This window comes from Carcharodon carcharias, chromosome 11 (assembly GCF_017639515.1).
Source record: "Carcharodon carcharias isolate sCarCar2 chromosome 11, sCarCar2.pri, whole genome shotgun sequence".
NCBI lineage: Eukaryota > Metazoa > Chordata > Chondrichthyes > Lamniformes > Lamnidae > Carcharodon > Carcharodon carcharias.
In genome coordinates, this window is record NC_054477.1 from 70,765,799 (window position 1) to 70,781,961 (window position 16,163).

At 41.1% G+C, this 16,163-nt stretch overlaps 1 protein-coding gene across 8 annotated transcripts in view; it reads left to right on the forward strand.

The window, feature by feature from the left end:
• The first annotated feature begins 12 nt into the window (after positions 1–12).
• The window catches only part of tgfbrap1 (transforming growth factor, beta receptor associated protein 1), a 96,138-nt gene continuing 79,987 nt past the window's right edge, over positions 13–16,163 (forward strand). For 2 of the 8 annotated variants that reach the window (XM_041199395.1, XM_041199387.1), the window contains exons 1-4: positions 46–98; positions 12,194–12,213; positions 14,408–14,509; positions 15,335–16,036. In XM_041199395.1, the coding sequence (XP_041055329.1) occupies positions 15,352–16,036 (685 nt within the window). In that variant the 5' untranslated portion in view covers positions 46–98; positions 12,194–12,213; positions 14,408–14,509; positions 15,335–15,351. Of the gene's footprint in view, positions 99–125; positions 288–12,193; positions 12,214–14,407; positions 14,510–15,334; positions 16,037–16,163 lie in introns of those variants that run through there. The other 6 variants (XM_041199388.1, XM_041199392.1, XM_041199391.1 and 3 more) reach the window with 6 other exon arrangements.

Consider the following 16,163-nt stretch of genomic DNA (forward strand, 5'->3'; position numbering starts at 1 on the left):
GCCTCAGATATCAGATATCACGTGATCGGAAACACATGGGAGGGCGCCGGATGTCAGCAGGAGGACGTCAGGTGTGGGGCTGGGATCGAGAGGCTTGGGTAAGAGAAGGAGGTCATTGGGGTTGAGGACCTGGTAGTTGGCGATATCTAATTGGATTAAAATCTGTAGGGGTTACCGAATACTGAGAGGGATGAAAAACAGAACTCGGTGTCGCGTTGAGGAAGGGTTAAAGGGACAGCGTCGATTCAGTGGGGATTAAGAAACCAGCTGTATTTACACGTCCATAGGTGAATCTGAATCATTTTCAGTTAAATATTGGTGCCACAGGTTTATTCTGTTATTGAGTTTTAGTTCCGTACGACGAAAGAAACTTATAACGCAGTGTCTAATTTGGCCATCCATTCAATGGCCTCCTGAGATGCTGAATGGTGAAATAAGGTCCTTCTCACAACAGATCTTAAATAGGCTGGTTAATGTGATGTGTACCATGGTCTGGGGCTTGTGGCCACAATTGCACTTCACATATCCCTCGCCATCTACTTATGGAGCAAGTGGCTGCATTATCCATGCCCTGTGCAGATTTGGTTGTGTGCTGTCCACTGTTTTCAAGAGAGGATGAAGCCAGAGAGTTCTGCTGTTGGGTCAGTGCGGAGGTTTGGTTCTTCATGTTGTATCTGTTTGACAATTCTGTCTGTCTGGACTGAGTTTGTGTATTCAACTTGTCTTTTGGGAGGAAATAATTATTTTGTTATGTTTTAAAGGAAAAAAAATCAGGCTTTATAAAATGGCATTCATGTTTGCCCAAACTATTGAACACACTACCAAAAACTGTTGTAATGTAGGAAATAGAGCAGATAATTTATGTGCAGCAAGGTCCCAGAAAGAGCCATATACTAATGAACAGAATCTGTATTTAGTTCCTTGTGGGCTGGATTGCTTGTGCTATTGGGGAGGGTTTAAACTAACTTGGCAGGGGATCGGAATCAGGGGGGGTGTGTAACAGGGAGAAAAAACAAGATACGTAAAGAATTGGGAGAGACAGATAATGTGAGTGATGGGGTCAGAGTAAGAAGGAATGCAATAAGGGTAAATTAAGTTTATTGTAATGTATATAAATGCATGGAGTGTAGTGAATAAGGTTGGTAAGCTGCAGGTGCAGATAGTCAAGTGAGACTGTAATGTTATGGTGATAAAGGGAATGTGGCTCAAAAATGGCAGAACTAGGTACTATATATTCCTTGATACAAGATGTTCAGAAAAGATTGGGAAGGAAAGAAAGGAGGAGATGTGATAATATTGACTCAAGTGAATATTACAGTGCTGATGAGTTAGGATGTCAGAGAGGGATTGAGGACTGAATCTCTGGTTAGAACTAAGAAACAATAGAGATATTTTCTTGAAACTACCAACTAGGGGGAAGATATAGAAGAGTAAATTTGCAAGGATATTACAGAAAAATACAAAAAAAATTGTAGCATAGTTAAAATGGGGACTTTTAGTCATCCTAATGTAGACTAGGATAGTAATAGCGTAAAGGGAAGAGAGGGAGAAGAGCTTTTGAAGTGGGTTTAGGAGAATTTTCTGGATCAGTGTGTTTCCAGTCCTACAAGGAAGGAGGAATTGCTGGACCTGGGAAATAAGGTGGGTCAAGTGGATCAAGTGTCAGTGGTGGAACATCTAGGAAATTGTGTTCATAGTACCATAAGGTTTCAGTCAGCTATGAAAAAGGCAGGGAGGTATCCAGAGTAAAAAGAATTAATTGGGAGAGGACTAATTTCAGTGGGCTGAGAACAGATCTGTCCTAGGTAAATTGGAGTCAAAAATTGACAAGCAAAACTTTAACAGAACAATGGGCTGCCTTTAACGAGATGATTTGACTTCAGTCAAGGTACATTCTTGCAATGGAGAATGGTAGGACAAACAATGCCAGAGCTCCGTGGATGACAAAAGGGAGCGTAAGATGAAGCAGAAAAAAGGTACATATGACAGATCGATATTACAAGTGAGAAGCAGGATGTAGAAAGTTCATAGGGGAAGTGAAAAAGGAAATAAGAGAAGCAAAGCGAGAGTATGAGAAGAGACTGACAGCTAACATTGAAGGGAATCCAAAAGTCTTCCATATTTATGTGAAGAGTAAGGGTGGTGAAAAGAAGAGTGGGGTCACTTAAAGACCAAAAAGCAGATTTGTGCATGGAGCAAAGAACCTGGGTGAGGAACTAAATTGAATACTTTGCACCTGTTATTACCAAGGAAGAAAATGCTGCATATTTCATAATGAAAAAGAAGGCTGTTGAGACTGGTCTAAAATTTGATAAAGGAGGAAGTTTTAGCACGTTGGCTGTACTTAACATTGGTAAGTTTCCAAGACCTGATGGCAGCATCCGAAGATACTGAGGGAAGTAAAGGTGGAAATTGTGAACACGCTGGCCATCATCTTCCAATCTTGCTTAGCTATAGGGGTAGTGCCAAAGGACTAGAAGATTTCAAATATTCCACCCTTGTTCAAAAAAGTGTGTAAGGATAAATCCAGCAACTATAGGCCAGTCAGTCTAAGCTAATTAATGACTAAGCTTTTAGAAATGATAATCCGGGACAAAATTAAGTCACTTGGGAAAGTATAGATTTAGTAAGAAAGCCAGCATTGATTTGTTAAGGGTAAATAGTTTTTTTTATGTGGTATAAGAGGGCTGATGAGGGTAATGAGGCTATTGTATTGTACGTGGACTTCCAAAAGGCAATTCATAAAGTGACACATAACAGGCTTATCATCAAAGATAAAGCCCATGGAACAAAAGGGACAGTGGCAGCATGGATACAAAGTTTGCTGAGTGATAGACAGCAGAGAGTTGTGAATAGGTAAATGGATTGTTTTTCAGACTAGTGGAAAGTATACAGTGAAGTACCCCAGGACTCGATATTAGGAGCAACTGCTTTTTCTGATCTATGCTAATGGATTAGACTTGAGTGTGGAAAGCACAATTTTCAAAATTTGGAAGTACTGTGAAATGTGAGGTTAGAGATAGACTTTGAGGACATAGGCTGTTGGAACGGGCAAACAGGTGGAAGATGAAATTTAATGCAGAGAAATGTGAAGTGATTCATTTTGGTAGGAAGAATGAGGCGAGGCAAAATAAAGGGTATAGCAGAGGGACCTGGCGAGCGTATATGTGCACAAATCATTAAAGATGGCAGGGCAGTTTGAGAAAGCAATTAATACGGCATATGAGATCATGGACTTTTTAGATAAAGACACAGCAGCAAAGACGTTATGATAAATCTGTATAAAACACTGGTTCAGCCTGAACTGGAGCATTATCTCCAGGTTTGGGCACCTGGGAAAGATGTGAAGGCACCAGAGGGGGTGCAGAAAAGATTTACGAGACTGGCTCTAGGGGTGAGGGACTTCAGTCATGAGGATAGCTTGAGCTGTTTTCCTCAGAAGGGAAGGCTGAAGGGAGTTTTGATAGACCTGTTCAAAATCACAAGGGATCTGAATAAGGCAAAATTGTTCCTGTTGGCAGAAGGATTGAGAAGCAGAGGAAACATAATATGTGAAAGGCAGAAGAACCAGAGGCAACATGAGAAACGGTGCTGCCATCAAAATTTGTGTAGTGCGTGGTTAGGATCTGGAATGTATTGCCTGAGAGTGTGGTGGAGGCAGATTCAATCATGACTTTCAAAGGGGAATTGGATAATTATCTGGAGTGAATAAATCTGCATGGCTATGGGGGAAAGGTGCGGGAGCGGGACTAGCTGAGTGAGTCTTGCGGAGAACCACGGTAGATGTACAGGCCGAATAGCAGCCTTCTATGCTGTAACCATTCTATGATTCTTTCTTTTTCTGATTCATTTTGGTTGAGTTGTAAATGTTCTCGAGGCCACTCCCCTGATCTTCAAGTAGTGTTATTGAATCGTTTTCATTTATCTGAAGGTGCCTTTGTTCAATTCTAATCTGAAGAATTATACCTCTGATAGTGCAGCATTCTATCGCATTGATTTTGTGCTCAAGTCTCAGCGGAGGGGTTTGAACCCACAACTTTGACTCAGAGGCGAGTCACTGAAACTGACTCATATCAGATTTGTTTTGCTGAGCTGCCTCCTTCATGGATTCTTAATCCATAAGTGCCTCCTTTTTCTAGCAGCATTTTGCATCATTACTGTGAGTGTAGGTATAAGTGGTTGTGGTCGTTATTATCATCAGTCCCTCAATGAGGATGACATCTGCCAGGCTTCATGATTTGGTAGCTGGTAACCCTAAATACTTAAAATAACTAGAATGACAAAACTGTTTAATTCTGCTGCTGTATATTTTTGGGCTTTAATATGAAGTTCAGTCATATTATTGGAACTCATTCACTGGGAAATTCCTTGTATCTGCTCCCACTTTGCTAGTGATGTAGCGCCAGTGAAGTGGAAGCAGATTTGAGGATAATCCTGACCACTGACCATTTTATTGAAAGGAAAAGTGTAGGCACTGTCTTGCTTTGGATTGGACATGTGAGCATGGTGGATGAAAGTGCTCACCAGCTGCAATAGGTTGATTGGGAATGGGACAAAGAGTAATGAATTGTTGGCTTCCTTTGTACAAGGTATTTTTTTTCTCTACCAAAGACATAAGTGTGGATGCAGTTATTAATTTATTTCTCTATTTAAAATGATGCTGAGCAACCAGTAACAAAATTCTATCAAGACAAAAGAAACTTTGTTGAAATTGCACAGCACTGGACAATAAAGTATTTTTTTGCTGTTACAGGTTTTTAAAAGAATCACAATGTTACGGCGCAGAAGGAAGCCAATCGGCCCATCATGTCTGCATCGGCTCTCCGAATGAGCATTATGACTTAGGACCAATCTCCTGCTTATTCCTCGTATCTTTGGAAACATTGTTTCCAATCAAATAATCATCTCATACCCTGTTGAATGCCTCACGTGAACTTGCCTCCACCACACTTCCAGGCAATGCATTCCAGACTCAAAGCACTCCCTGTGTGAAAGAAGATTTTTCTCTCGTCACATTTACTACTTTTGCAAATCGCTTTAAATCTGTACCCTCTTGTTCTCTATCCTTTTACAAGCAGGAACAGCTTCTCCCTATCTAATTTATCCAGGCCCCTCATTATTTTGAACACCTCTATCAAAGCTTCTCTTAATCTTCTCCTATCCAAGGAGAACAGCCCCAACCTCTCCAATCTATCTTCATAACTGAAGTTTCTCATCCCTGGAACTATTCTTGTAAACCTCTTCTGCACTCTCTCTTCGGTTCATTCACATCCTTCCTATAGTGTGGCGCCCAGAATTGTACATAATACTCCAGCCCAGATCTAACTAGTGTCTTATATAAGCTCAGCATAATCTCCCTGCCCTTGTACTCTGTACCCCTATTAATAAAGCCTAGGATACTATATGCTTTATTAACTGCTCTCCACCTGTCCTGCCACTTTCAATGACCTATGCACATATATACCCAGGTCCTTCTGCTCCTGCACCCCTAAAGAATTGTACCCCTTACGTAGTATTGTGTCTCCATGTTCTCCCTACTAAAATGCATCAACTCACACTTCTCTGCATTGAACTTTATTAGCCACCTATCTGTACACTCCACCAACTTATTTATCCTTTTTAAGTTCTATATTGTCCTTCATAGTTTACATTGCTTTCAAGTTTCACATCATCTGCAAATTTTGAAATTGTCCCTTGCACACCAAGATCTAGATCATAATATATATTAGGAAAAGCAAGGGTTCCAATACCGATCCTGGAGAACTCCACTACATTCTTCCTCTAGCCCAAAAAATATCCATTAACCGTTATCTTCCATTTCTTATTACTCAGCTAATTTTGTATCCATGTTGTTACTGTCCCTTTTATTGCATGAGCAATAACTTTTCTCTCAAGTCAGTTATGTGGCACTGTATCAAATGCTTTTTGAAAGTCCATGTACACCACATCAACAGCATAACCCTCATCAAACCTCTCTGTTAGCTCTTCAAAAAAAAAACTCCAAGTAGTTAAACACTATTTCCCCTTTAGAAATCCATGCTGGCTCTTCCTAGTCAACACACGTTTTTCCATGTGACTATTAATTCTATCTTGAATTATGGTTTCAAGAAGCTTCTCCACGGCTGACTGGTCTGTAGTTGCTGGACTTATCCTTGCAACCTTTATTGAACAAGGGCACAATTCTCCAGTCGTCTGGCACCTCCCTTGAGTCTAGGGAAAACTGAAAGTTCCCCTGCAATATGCTTTCTTACTTCCTTCAATATCCTTGGATGCATCTCATCCAGTCCCAATGCTTTGTCAACTTTTAAGTACTGACAGCTTATCCAACTGTTCCTCCTTATCAATTTTGAACCCTTCTAGTGACAGTTTCCTCCTGTATCACCATGGCCTTGGTAGCATTTACTTCCTTGGCAAAGACAGATGCAAAGTATTCATTTAACACCTCATCCATGACCCCTGCCTCCACATGTAAACCCCCTTTTGGGCCCTAATCAACCGTACTCCTCCTTTTACCACCCTCTTACTATTTGTGTGTCAAAAAAGATTTTGGGATTCCCCTTTAGGTTGGCTGTCAGTCTTTTCTCATAATCCCCCTTTGCTTCTCTTATTTGTTTTTTTACCTCCCCTCTGAAGCTTCTGTATTCCACTTGGTTCTCAATTTCCTACCTGACACCTGTCATAAGCACATTTCCTCTTCTTCGTCTTAATTTCTACCTCCTTTTTCATCCAGGGAGCTCTGGATTTGTTTGCCTTACCTTTCCATTTTGAGGGAATATACCTTGACTGTCCCTGAACCATTTCTTTGAAGATAGCCCATTGTTCAGCCACAGTTTCTCCTGCCAACCCTTGGTTTCAGTGTATCCGGCCCAGTCCTCTTCATGCCCCATTTAAGTTGGCTCTCCCCCAGTTAATTATTCTTACTCTGGATTGCACATTGTCCTTTTCTACCGTCAACCTAAACACACCGATACAATGATCACTGTCTTCTAAATGTTCCCCCACTGACACTTGATTTATTTGGCCCACCTCATTTCCAAGAACCAGGTTCAACAGTGCGTCTTTTCTTGTTGGATTGGACATCTGCTGTAGAAAATCCTCCTGAATGCAATTTAGGAACTCTTGCCCCTCTCCGCCCATTACAATACTACTGTCCCAGTCTACTTTCGGGTAATTAAAGTCCCCCATAATAACTACTCCATAATATCTGCATCTCTCTGTAATTTCCCTGCAGATTTGTTCCTCTACATCTGTCCCACTAGTTGGCAGTCTATAGACTACACCGAGCAATATAATTGCACCCTTTTTGTTCCTTAGCTCCAGCCAAATTGATTCTGTCTTTGAACCCTCTGGGACATCCTCTATCTCCAGCAGTGCCGTGCTCTCCTTAAGCAATACTGCCACCCCTCCTCCTTTTCTTCCTTTCCCATCTTTTCTGAACGCCTGTTTAACAGCCAGGAATATTTAACACCCAGTCCTGCCCTTCATTGAGCCAGGTCTCTGTTATCGCCACATCATATTTCCTCACAGTAATCTGCTCTTGTAACTTCCTTATCTTATTTACTATACTCTGTGCGTTCACATACATGCACAGTAACACTGACTTAGACTTCATGACTTTCTCTCTTACTCCATTTCCATCTATTAATTTACTATTTCTTATACTCGTGCTATCTGTCTCTCCCAGTATTTTGTGCACCCTGGTATCCCTCCCATATTCTTTCCTGGGCTATTTATTTGTTCACTCTTCATGTCATAACCCAGGGGTCATGAGACTTTGATATCCAGACAGACCTGAATAATGTGGGGCAAAGAACCAATTAACAGATTATTAAAGCAAAGCTGAGAGGGGCACTGACTGGGTGCAGATTGTTTATTTCTGTATGACAAACCTCTGAGCTGAAGTTGCGCAACTGAAAAATGCATTCAAACTGAGTATTAAAATTACTCATAAAAGTTGGAACTGTTTGCAGGGACATAATTTGAAGAAAGAGCAGAAACCCCAGTTAAGGGGAATGCTACAGTACTACCAATGGAGAAGATACATTATGTAGGCATTACCTGTTGGATACAGCAGCCCGCCACATTGCAACCATGAGTTTTGGAAACTGTTGTATAATGTGATGTGTTTTATGTGTAACCTGTATTTATATAGCACCTTTCATATTTTTGGGTTGTCGAAAGTGTTTCACAGCCTATGAAGTAACTTTTGAAGTAGTTGTTGTTGTAATGTAGGGAAATGTGCCCACCTTTGCACAACTGGATCCCACACAACATCAATAAGATATGATTCGAGAAGCTGTCCTGGTGGAGCAAGCTGAGGCATAAAATAAATCAGGACATACTGAGAATGCCCCTAATTTATAAATATTGCTCTGGGTCTTTTATGTGGCCTCAGTTTGCAGCTGCATCTGATATTTGACACCCTTGATAGTGCGGTACTCCTTCAGTACGGCACTGAATTATCAGTCTAGATTATCTCCTTGGACGCAGGGTCTTATGATTCAAGCAAGAGCATTATCTTTCAGCCAAAGTTGGCACAATTTAAGTTCTCCCTGTTTCTATCCCACACTCCCCCTCCAAAATGAAGTGAAATATCAGAATCTCAGTACAAGGCTTATGTACAGGAAGCATAGCAGTTGAGAGACTGGCCAGCAGAGTATTTGAATAGCTGAGTCTGAAAGGAGCAAGAACTTGATTGAGAGCATCAGCTGCAGGTGGTCTGAAGCGTGGCTGGAGGCGAGTGATGTTAGGGAGATGGAATTGGTCGTCTTTTGTGATGGAGAGGATGTAGAATTGGAAGCTTGGCTCAGAGTCAAGTAGGGCGCTGGAGCAGAAATTTTCAACAGGAAAATTGTTCATATCGGGGGATTAGTAAAGTTCACTCTATGGCCTCTTGAAAACAATTAGCAGGATGGGGAGAATGGTCTTTTTCACCATTGTTATGGTTTTAGATATACAAAAGCTTGACAATTAACAAATACGGTTAAAGAAGTTTAGCATTTTCATTTAGTTATGCCCCAGTTGAGACACCAGTCAATCTTCCTCATTACTGAACATTTTTGGTCTCAACAATTCCATGTTTACGCTGAGGAGACTGGGACAAGCAACAGCTGGCATCCTTTATTTCTTTATTCCCCCCCACCCCCTGGCCCATTTTCTGCTTTTCCTCTAAACTCCAGGGCTGGAATTATCATAGAATTGCATTAAGAGTTTCAAATTCTTGTCCTCGTTTTGAAATCCCTCCAAGGCCTTGACCCTCTCTATTTCTGTAATCTCCTCCAGCCCCACAACTCTTCTTTAATTCTGGCTTGTTGTGCATTCCATATTGTAATGACTCCATCGTTGGTGGCCATGCTTTCACTTGCCTAGGCCCCAAGCTCTGGAATTCCCTCCCTACACCACTCTGCCTCTCTACCTCACTCTCCTGCTTTAAGGCACTTAAAATCTACCTGTCACCTGACCTAATATCTCCTGATTTTGTTTTCTTGGGCAGTTCTGGCAGTCCCTCGGATTGAGGATGACTTGCTTCCATTCCGGTTCAACGAGTTCTAAGATGGCTGATAAATCCAATGTGTGATCTGCAGACTCTGCTACATGCAGGACAGGTGCAGCTTGGAGGGTTGGGTAGATGGGTTGCTTAGAAGTTGGATGGTCTCTCCGACTCCTGGACTTCGCCTCTGCAAGTTCTGGCTGAAGTCTTTTAATGTTTAAGTGACTTCTGGGGTGAGCCTTCACTGTTTTGGTTGGTCAGAAGTCAGGGGCTCCGTTGAGTTGGTGGGGACATGGATGTTTGACCTCTTCAGGATGCTTTGAGTGCGTTCCTAAAGCGTATCCTCCATCCTCCTGGACGATTCCTGCCGCAATCGAGTTCTGGGTGGCTCAGCTGCTTCAGAAGTCTGGTGTTAAGCATATGAGCGACTTGTCTTGCGCAGCGGAGCTGGTTTTGAATGATTAGCACCTTGATGCTGGGCATGTAGTCTTGGGAGAGGGCACTGCTGTTGGACCATCTTTCTTGCCACTGGATTTTAAGGATATTGCGAAGGCACCGCTGGTGGTATTTCTCCAGTGCTTTGAGGTGCCTGCTATAGGTTGTCCAAGTCTCCGAAGCATAGAGGAGCACAAGGATCACTGCTTCCTGGCAAACCATGGCCTTAGTCTTGCGTTTGAGATCCTGATCTTCAAATATTCTTTTCCTCAGTTGGCCAAAGGCTGAGCGTTGGAGGTGATAATGAATTCTGTCGTCCGTGTCTGCCTTTGTTGGGAGGAGGCTCCTGAGATATGGGAATTGGCCCACATTTTCCATAATATCGCCATTGATCTTGATTGATGGGGGGAGGTGTTGTGCTTTGGGAGCTGGTTGGAAGGGAACCTTAGTTTCTTGGGTGTTTAGTGGAAGACCCATTTTCTTATGCTTCGCAGGAGGAGTCAACAATAATCTGGAGCTCAATTTCTGAGTGAGCACACACACAAGCGTCATCTGAAGTTCTGTGACTGAGGTTGGAGTGATTTTCGTTTTGGATTGAAGGCGGCCGAATGGCTTCCTGTCTGTTCTATAGATTATCTCCATTCCTGTAGCTAATTTGCTGGTGGTGGGATGCAGTATTGCAGTTAGGAAAATGGAGAAGAGAGTTAGTGCAATGATACAGCGTTGTCTGACCCCAGTCTTCAGAGATAAAAGCAAAAAACTGCGGATGCTGGAAATCCAAAACAAAAGCAAAAATACCTGGAAAAACTCAGCAGGTCCAGCAGCATCTGCAGAGAGGAGCACAGTTAACGTTTCGAGTCCGAACAACCCTTCAACAGAACTAAGTAAAAATAGAAGAGAGGTGAAATATAAATTGGTTTAAGTGGCGGGGGGGGGGGGGGGGGGGGGGGGGGGCGCAAGTAGAGTTGGATAGAGGGCCAGTGATAGGTGGAGATAACGAAAAGATGTCACAGACAAAAGAATAAAGAGGTGTTGAAGGTGGTGATATTATCTAAGGAATGTGCTAATTAAGGGTAGAAAACAGGACAAGCAAGGTACAGAGAGCCCTAGTTGGGGGTGGGGTGGGGTGAAGGAATCGAAAAAGGCTAAAAGGTAGAGATAAAACAATGGATGGAAATACATTTTAAAAATAATAGGAGTAGGTGGGAAAAGAAAAATCTATATGAATTATTGGAAAAAAGGGGGTGGGGATGGAGGAGAGAGTTCATGATCTAAAATTGTTGAACTCCATCCCCACCCCCTTTCCGATTTCACCCCCCTTTTTTCCAATAATTTATATAGATTTTTCTTTTCCCACCTACTTCCATTATTTTTAAAATGTATTTCCATCCATTGTTTTATCTCTACCTTTTAGCCTTTTTCGATTCCTTCACTCCACCCCACCCCCACTAGGGCTATCTGTACCTTGCTTGTCCTGCTTTCTACCCTTAATTAGCAGATTCCTTGGATAATATCACCACCTTCAACACCTCTTTGTTCTTTTGTCTGTGACATCTTTTGGTTATCTCCATCTATTACTGGCCCTCTATCCAGCTCTACTTGCCCCCCCCCCCCCCCCCAGTTAAACCAACTTATATTTCACCTCTCTTCTATTTTTACTTAGTTATGTTGAAGGGTCGTTCGGACTCGAAACGTTAACTGTGCTCCTCTCCGCAGATGCTGCCAGACCTGCTGAGTTTTTCCAGGTATTTTTGTTTTTGTTTTACAGTGATAAGGTTTGTGGTGGCTCCATTGGTGAAGATCACAGATTGCAAATCATCATAGAATAGGTAAAGGATGATACCAAATTTTTGAGGGCAGTCAAATTTGACAAAGATACTCCATAAGCCTTCATGGTTGATGGTATAAAGTTTTGGTAAGGTCACAAAAGGCTATGTACAATGCTTTGTGCTGTTCCTTGCACTTTTTTTTGAATTTGCCACACAATCCAAAACCAAAATCACTCCAACCTCAGTCACAGAACTTCAGAACTTTGTTTAACACTCCTGTAAAGCGCCTTGGGACATTTCATTTTGTTAAGAGCTTATTAATTTTTTGTAAGATAGCTGCATTTTAGACATTTCATGCTTTGTCACATTTAAACTGTATGGTTGTACTTGGAATTGTGCAATGGGTCACAAATATCTATGTCAGTATATAAATGGATGTTGGATTGGCTCTAACTATTTACATGGTCAATAATTATTTTTCCAATTTTATTTTCTGCAGAAGGTGGTGATCCATACAAGGTTAGTTTCATGAGCGCCAACAGGCCTCTGATACTTCTCTTAAGTGACCATTAGGTCTGTGTTGCCCTGTGTCATCTGTTGTCAGGAAATTACTAGAGTCTACAATTAAGGATAGTGATGAACACCTTAACTTTTCAACTGATTTAAAGAGAGCCAACATGGAGTTTAAAGGGTAGGCCACACTTGATGAACCTGATCAAATTTTTTGAAGAAGTGACTTAAAGTAGTGGGCAGGCAAGTGTCTATGGATGTTATTTATATGTTCTGCCAGAAGTCATCTGATAAAGCCCCCGAAGAGAGACAGAAGCTGATGGAATTGAAGGCTAATTATTGACTTGTTTAGGAAATTGGCTGAGTGGCAGAAAGCAAGAGAGTAGAGATATTGGGCAGCCAATATTGGCTACTATAAGTGGTGTTCTGCAAGATGTTTTGGGGCCTCAATTATTCACTGTATTTATGAACGACTCAGAGTAGAAAACTACATAGCCAAGTTTGTCAATGACAATGATAGGTGGCATTGTAAGCAGTGCAGATGGAAGCATAAAATTATAAAGATGTCAAAAGGTTAAGCAAATAAGCAAAACTGACAGCTTTGGACTGACGACAGCACCCTGTTAGTAGAAAATGCCATGTGAGTAGCCACTGCATAGTAGCAGTGTGAAACAGCTTGCTTAACTGGTTGTTCAAATTTTTGAGATGCTTTGCCTTTCCAGGCTAATTTGTTAGAAACGACATACATTCATATGCAGGGGCTTATTCTCTGCAAAAAAAAAGATTATGTTCAAGCTTTGAATTACCTTGAAGTTACCTTTGAATTAGCTTGGGGAGCCTATAGTTCCCCGTTGCTTTGTCAGTGGCAAAGTCTCGGCCAATCAGAGTTGACTCGCCAACCAATCAGCACCCTCTTTTCCTGTTGTATGAATTGTGTGATCATTTGAAATTTGGCATTCTTCCATTTGTCCTGATGAGTGCACTCGAAGACAAAAAGCTTCGATAACATGTCTCTCTTTTCAACAATATTTAAGTTCTATATTGCCAAGTGATTGCATGGATCAGGTTTATTTCTAGAAAAAAATGGCGACCTATAGAGATTTGAGGGCCCAAGTACATAGATCGTTAAAATGTCTTGAACATTTGGAGAAAACAATCAAAACAGCTAATGGATTGCTGGCCTTTATATTTAGAGGGCTATAATACGACAGGGCAGAAATTGTGCTTCAGCTATACAAAGACTTGGTCAGACTACACCTAGAGTACTGTGAGCAGTCCTGGGCATCACATTTTGGGAAGGATATATTGGCAGTGTAGATTTACTTGAATGATACCTGGATTCCATGGGTTAATTTACAGGGAGCAGTTACACAAACTAGTGTTCTATTCCCTCAAACTTAGAAGCTTAGGTGACTTGATCAAAGTTTTCCAGATATTAAGGGGAATGCTTAGGGTAGATGGTAACTATTTCTGCTGGTTGAGGTGTCTAGGACTAGGGGTCATAGTTTCAAATTAAAAATTTAAAAATTACAGCCAGACTTTTCAGGAATGAGGCTAGGAAAGGCATCTCCACACACAGGATGGTAGAAGTTTGGAACACTTCCACAAATGGCAGTTGAGCCCAGGCCAATTGTTAATAAATCTGAGAGTGATAGACTCATTAAACAGAAGTTTTAAGGGATATGGGGCAAAGGCAGGTATATGGAGTTAAGTAACCTATCAACCATGATCTCATCTCAACGGCAGACCGGGTTCGAGGGGCTAAATAGTCTACTCCTGTTCCTGTGCTTCATAACAATGAGTATTAGCTGCTGGGTACATAGCAACTGAGTCCAGCCATGTAGCACTTCCAACTGGAGACATAATTTACTGCATTGCTACTCCAGCTGAGATAAGCTAATTCGGCTCAGGAAAGAATTAAATCTTGGACTCTGCTTGTTTGTTTAGCTGAGCACTGCACCACATTTACTTATTGAGCTGTTGAAGGAAAGGCTAGTAGTTGATTCAAAACATTTGTGACTAAGTGTTTCAGCATGTTGTGAAGATTTTATTTCAATAGAATTCCAGTGTAGATTGCATTGATTTGATATCCAGCATTTAATTTCACAATCATGTTGGCATTGACTTAAAGGTTGTCAGAATAGTTACATAGGCTTTTTCATCAAAGCTGTATATTGACCCATTACTGTCATTTACTTTACAGATTATCTTTTACATCATAGTTATTGGAAAAAACTTGGTGATTTTTGAAATTGTTGCCAGATGACTTGGTCAGTAGTCAGACATTATCTTTTTACTATGACTGGTGAGTTGAGCACATATGGTTAAGTCTGTAAGGGGTTTATCATGAATAAAATAAACATCTAATGAGCCCTAATAACTGAGGCACAGGTTTGCAAATGCCCAAGCAACAGGAATTCTACGTGAATGTAGAAATACTGTGGAGTTTTACTAGCTACAACCATGCTGTCTAGTAGCTTACAGTATTAATAAGCTTCTCCAGCCAGGATGACTACACTTGTTGGGGCATTGGCTTATAGAATTATTTCCTATGATTAGGAAGAATCAGAGCCCACAATGACAGATCTACATATTCAGGTTCCTTTAGTGAGCCAAGTTTGAAGGTTGATTCACTTCCATTGTCACGTGTTGTCTTGGAGTTGACTCCATGCCAGAGAGACTTGGCCATAATGACCTGAATAACACATTGTCACTCTTTTGTTCCTTCTCTTTTCCTGTGCTCTGCTGTTTCACCTAATGTTAAGGATGCGATTCAGTATTTTGAGGTTTGTGAATTAACTGTGGTGCATTAAATAGTCATGTTACCAAAATCACAAGTTCCATAATTTTTCTATTAAAACCTAAGCTGTGTAGTTACCACTGCAGTAATGAATTCACCAGTTCTGTTGCTGTTAGTTCTGTTGAAAAGTTTTAGATACCGCTTTTGTGGATAGGATCGTGGGATGATTTTCTTTTTGTATGTTGAATTAGGGCACCTTATAGAACTAGTTTTAGTCAACATTTTTTTAAAAAAATAGCTAAGGATGGCATTAATTTCGAGGGGTTTGAGGCTGTATTGTTTTGATAGTGCATGTATTTTATGATTCATTATATTGTTGTCCCTTTTTAGATGACTGAGAAGACACAATGAGTGTGAAGGCATTTGAACTTGTTCCTGTGCTTGGGCAGGATCTGCTGATAGGAGACAAAACTTGGATGTCCATTGACTGCATTGAATGTTGTGGGAAGAATCTTTATGTAGGAACAAGTGACTGCTGTATTTATCACTTTCTATTGGAAGAAAAAGCATCCACCTCAGGGAGACTTGCGTTTACTCCAACAAAACAGCTACACAAATATCTGGGGCTAAAAAAAGCTGTGAATGAGCTAAAGGCAGCGTCTGCTATGAATAGACTTATGGTTCTATGTGACAATACTGTGGTTTTATTGAATATGATCAACCTGGAGCCTGTACAATCAGGAGCTAAAATCAGAGGAATAACTGCATTTGCTGTGAACGAGAACCCAGTGACTGGAGATCCTTTCTGTGTTGAGGTTTGTGCCATTTCAATGAAGCGGAAAACTGTACAAATATATGCAGTGCATGAGGACCGTGTCCAGTTAATAAAAGAAGTTTCCACACCGGAGCAGCCTGTTGCTATAGCCGCAGATGGGTACTTCCTTTGCTTGGCAATGAGCACCCAATATATTATTTTGAGTTATAACACAGGAACTTCACAGGACCTGTTTCCATATAATAGTGAGGACAAAAGACCGATTGTAAAGCGGATTGGTCGAGAGGAATTTCTGTTAGCTGGTCCAGGTGCATTGGGTAAGTTTATTGGATTATGATATTCAATGTCATTTGGTGTATATGATTACTATTTTTATAGATTGATGTGGCTTTTAATTATTCCAGATAAAATGGTGGATAAGTTATCAATTTTAATAAGTGTTGC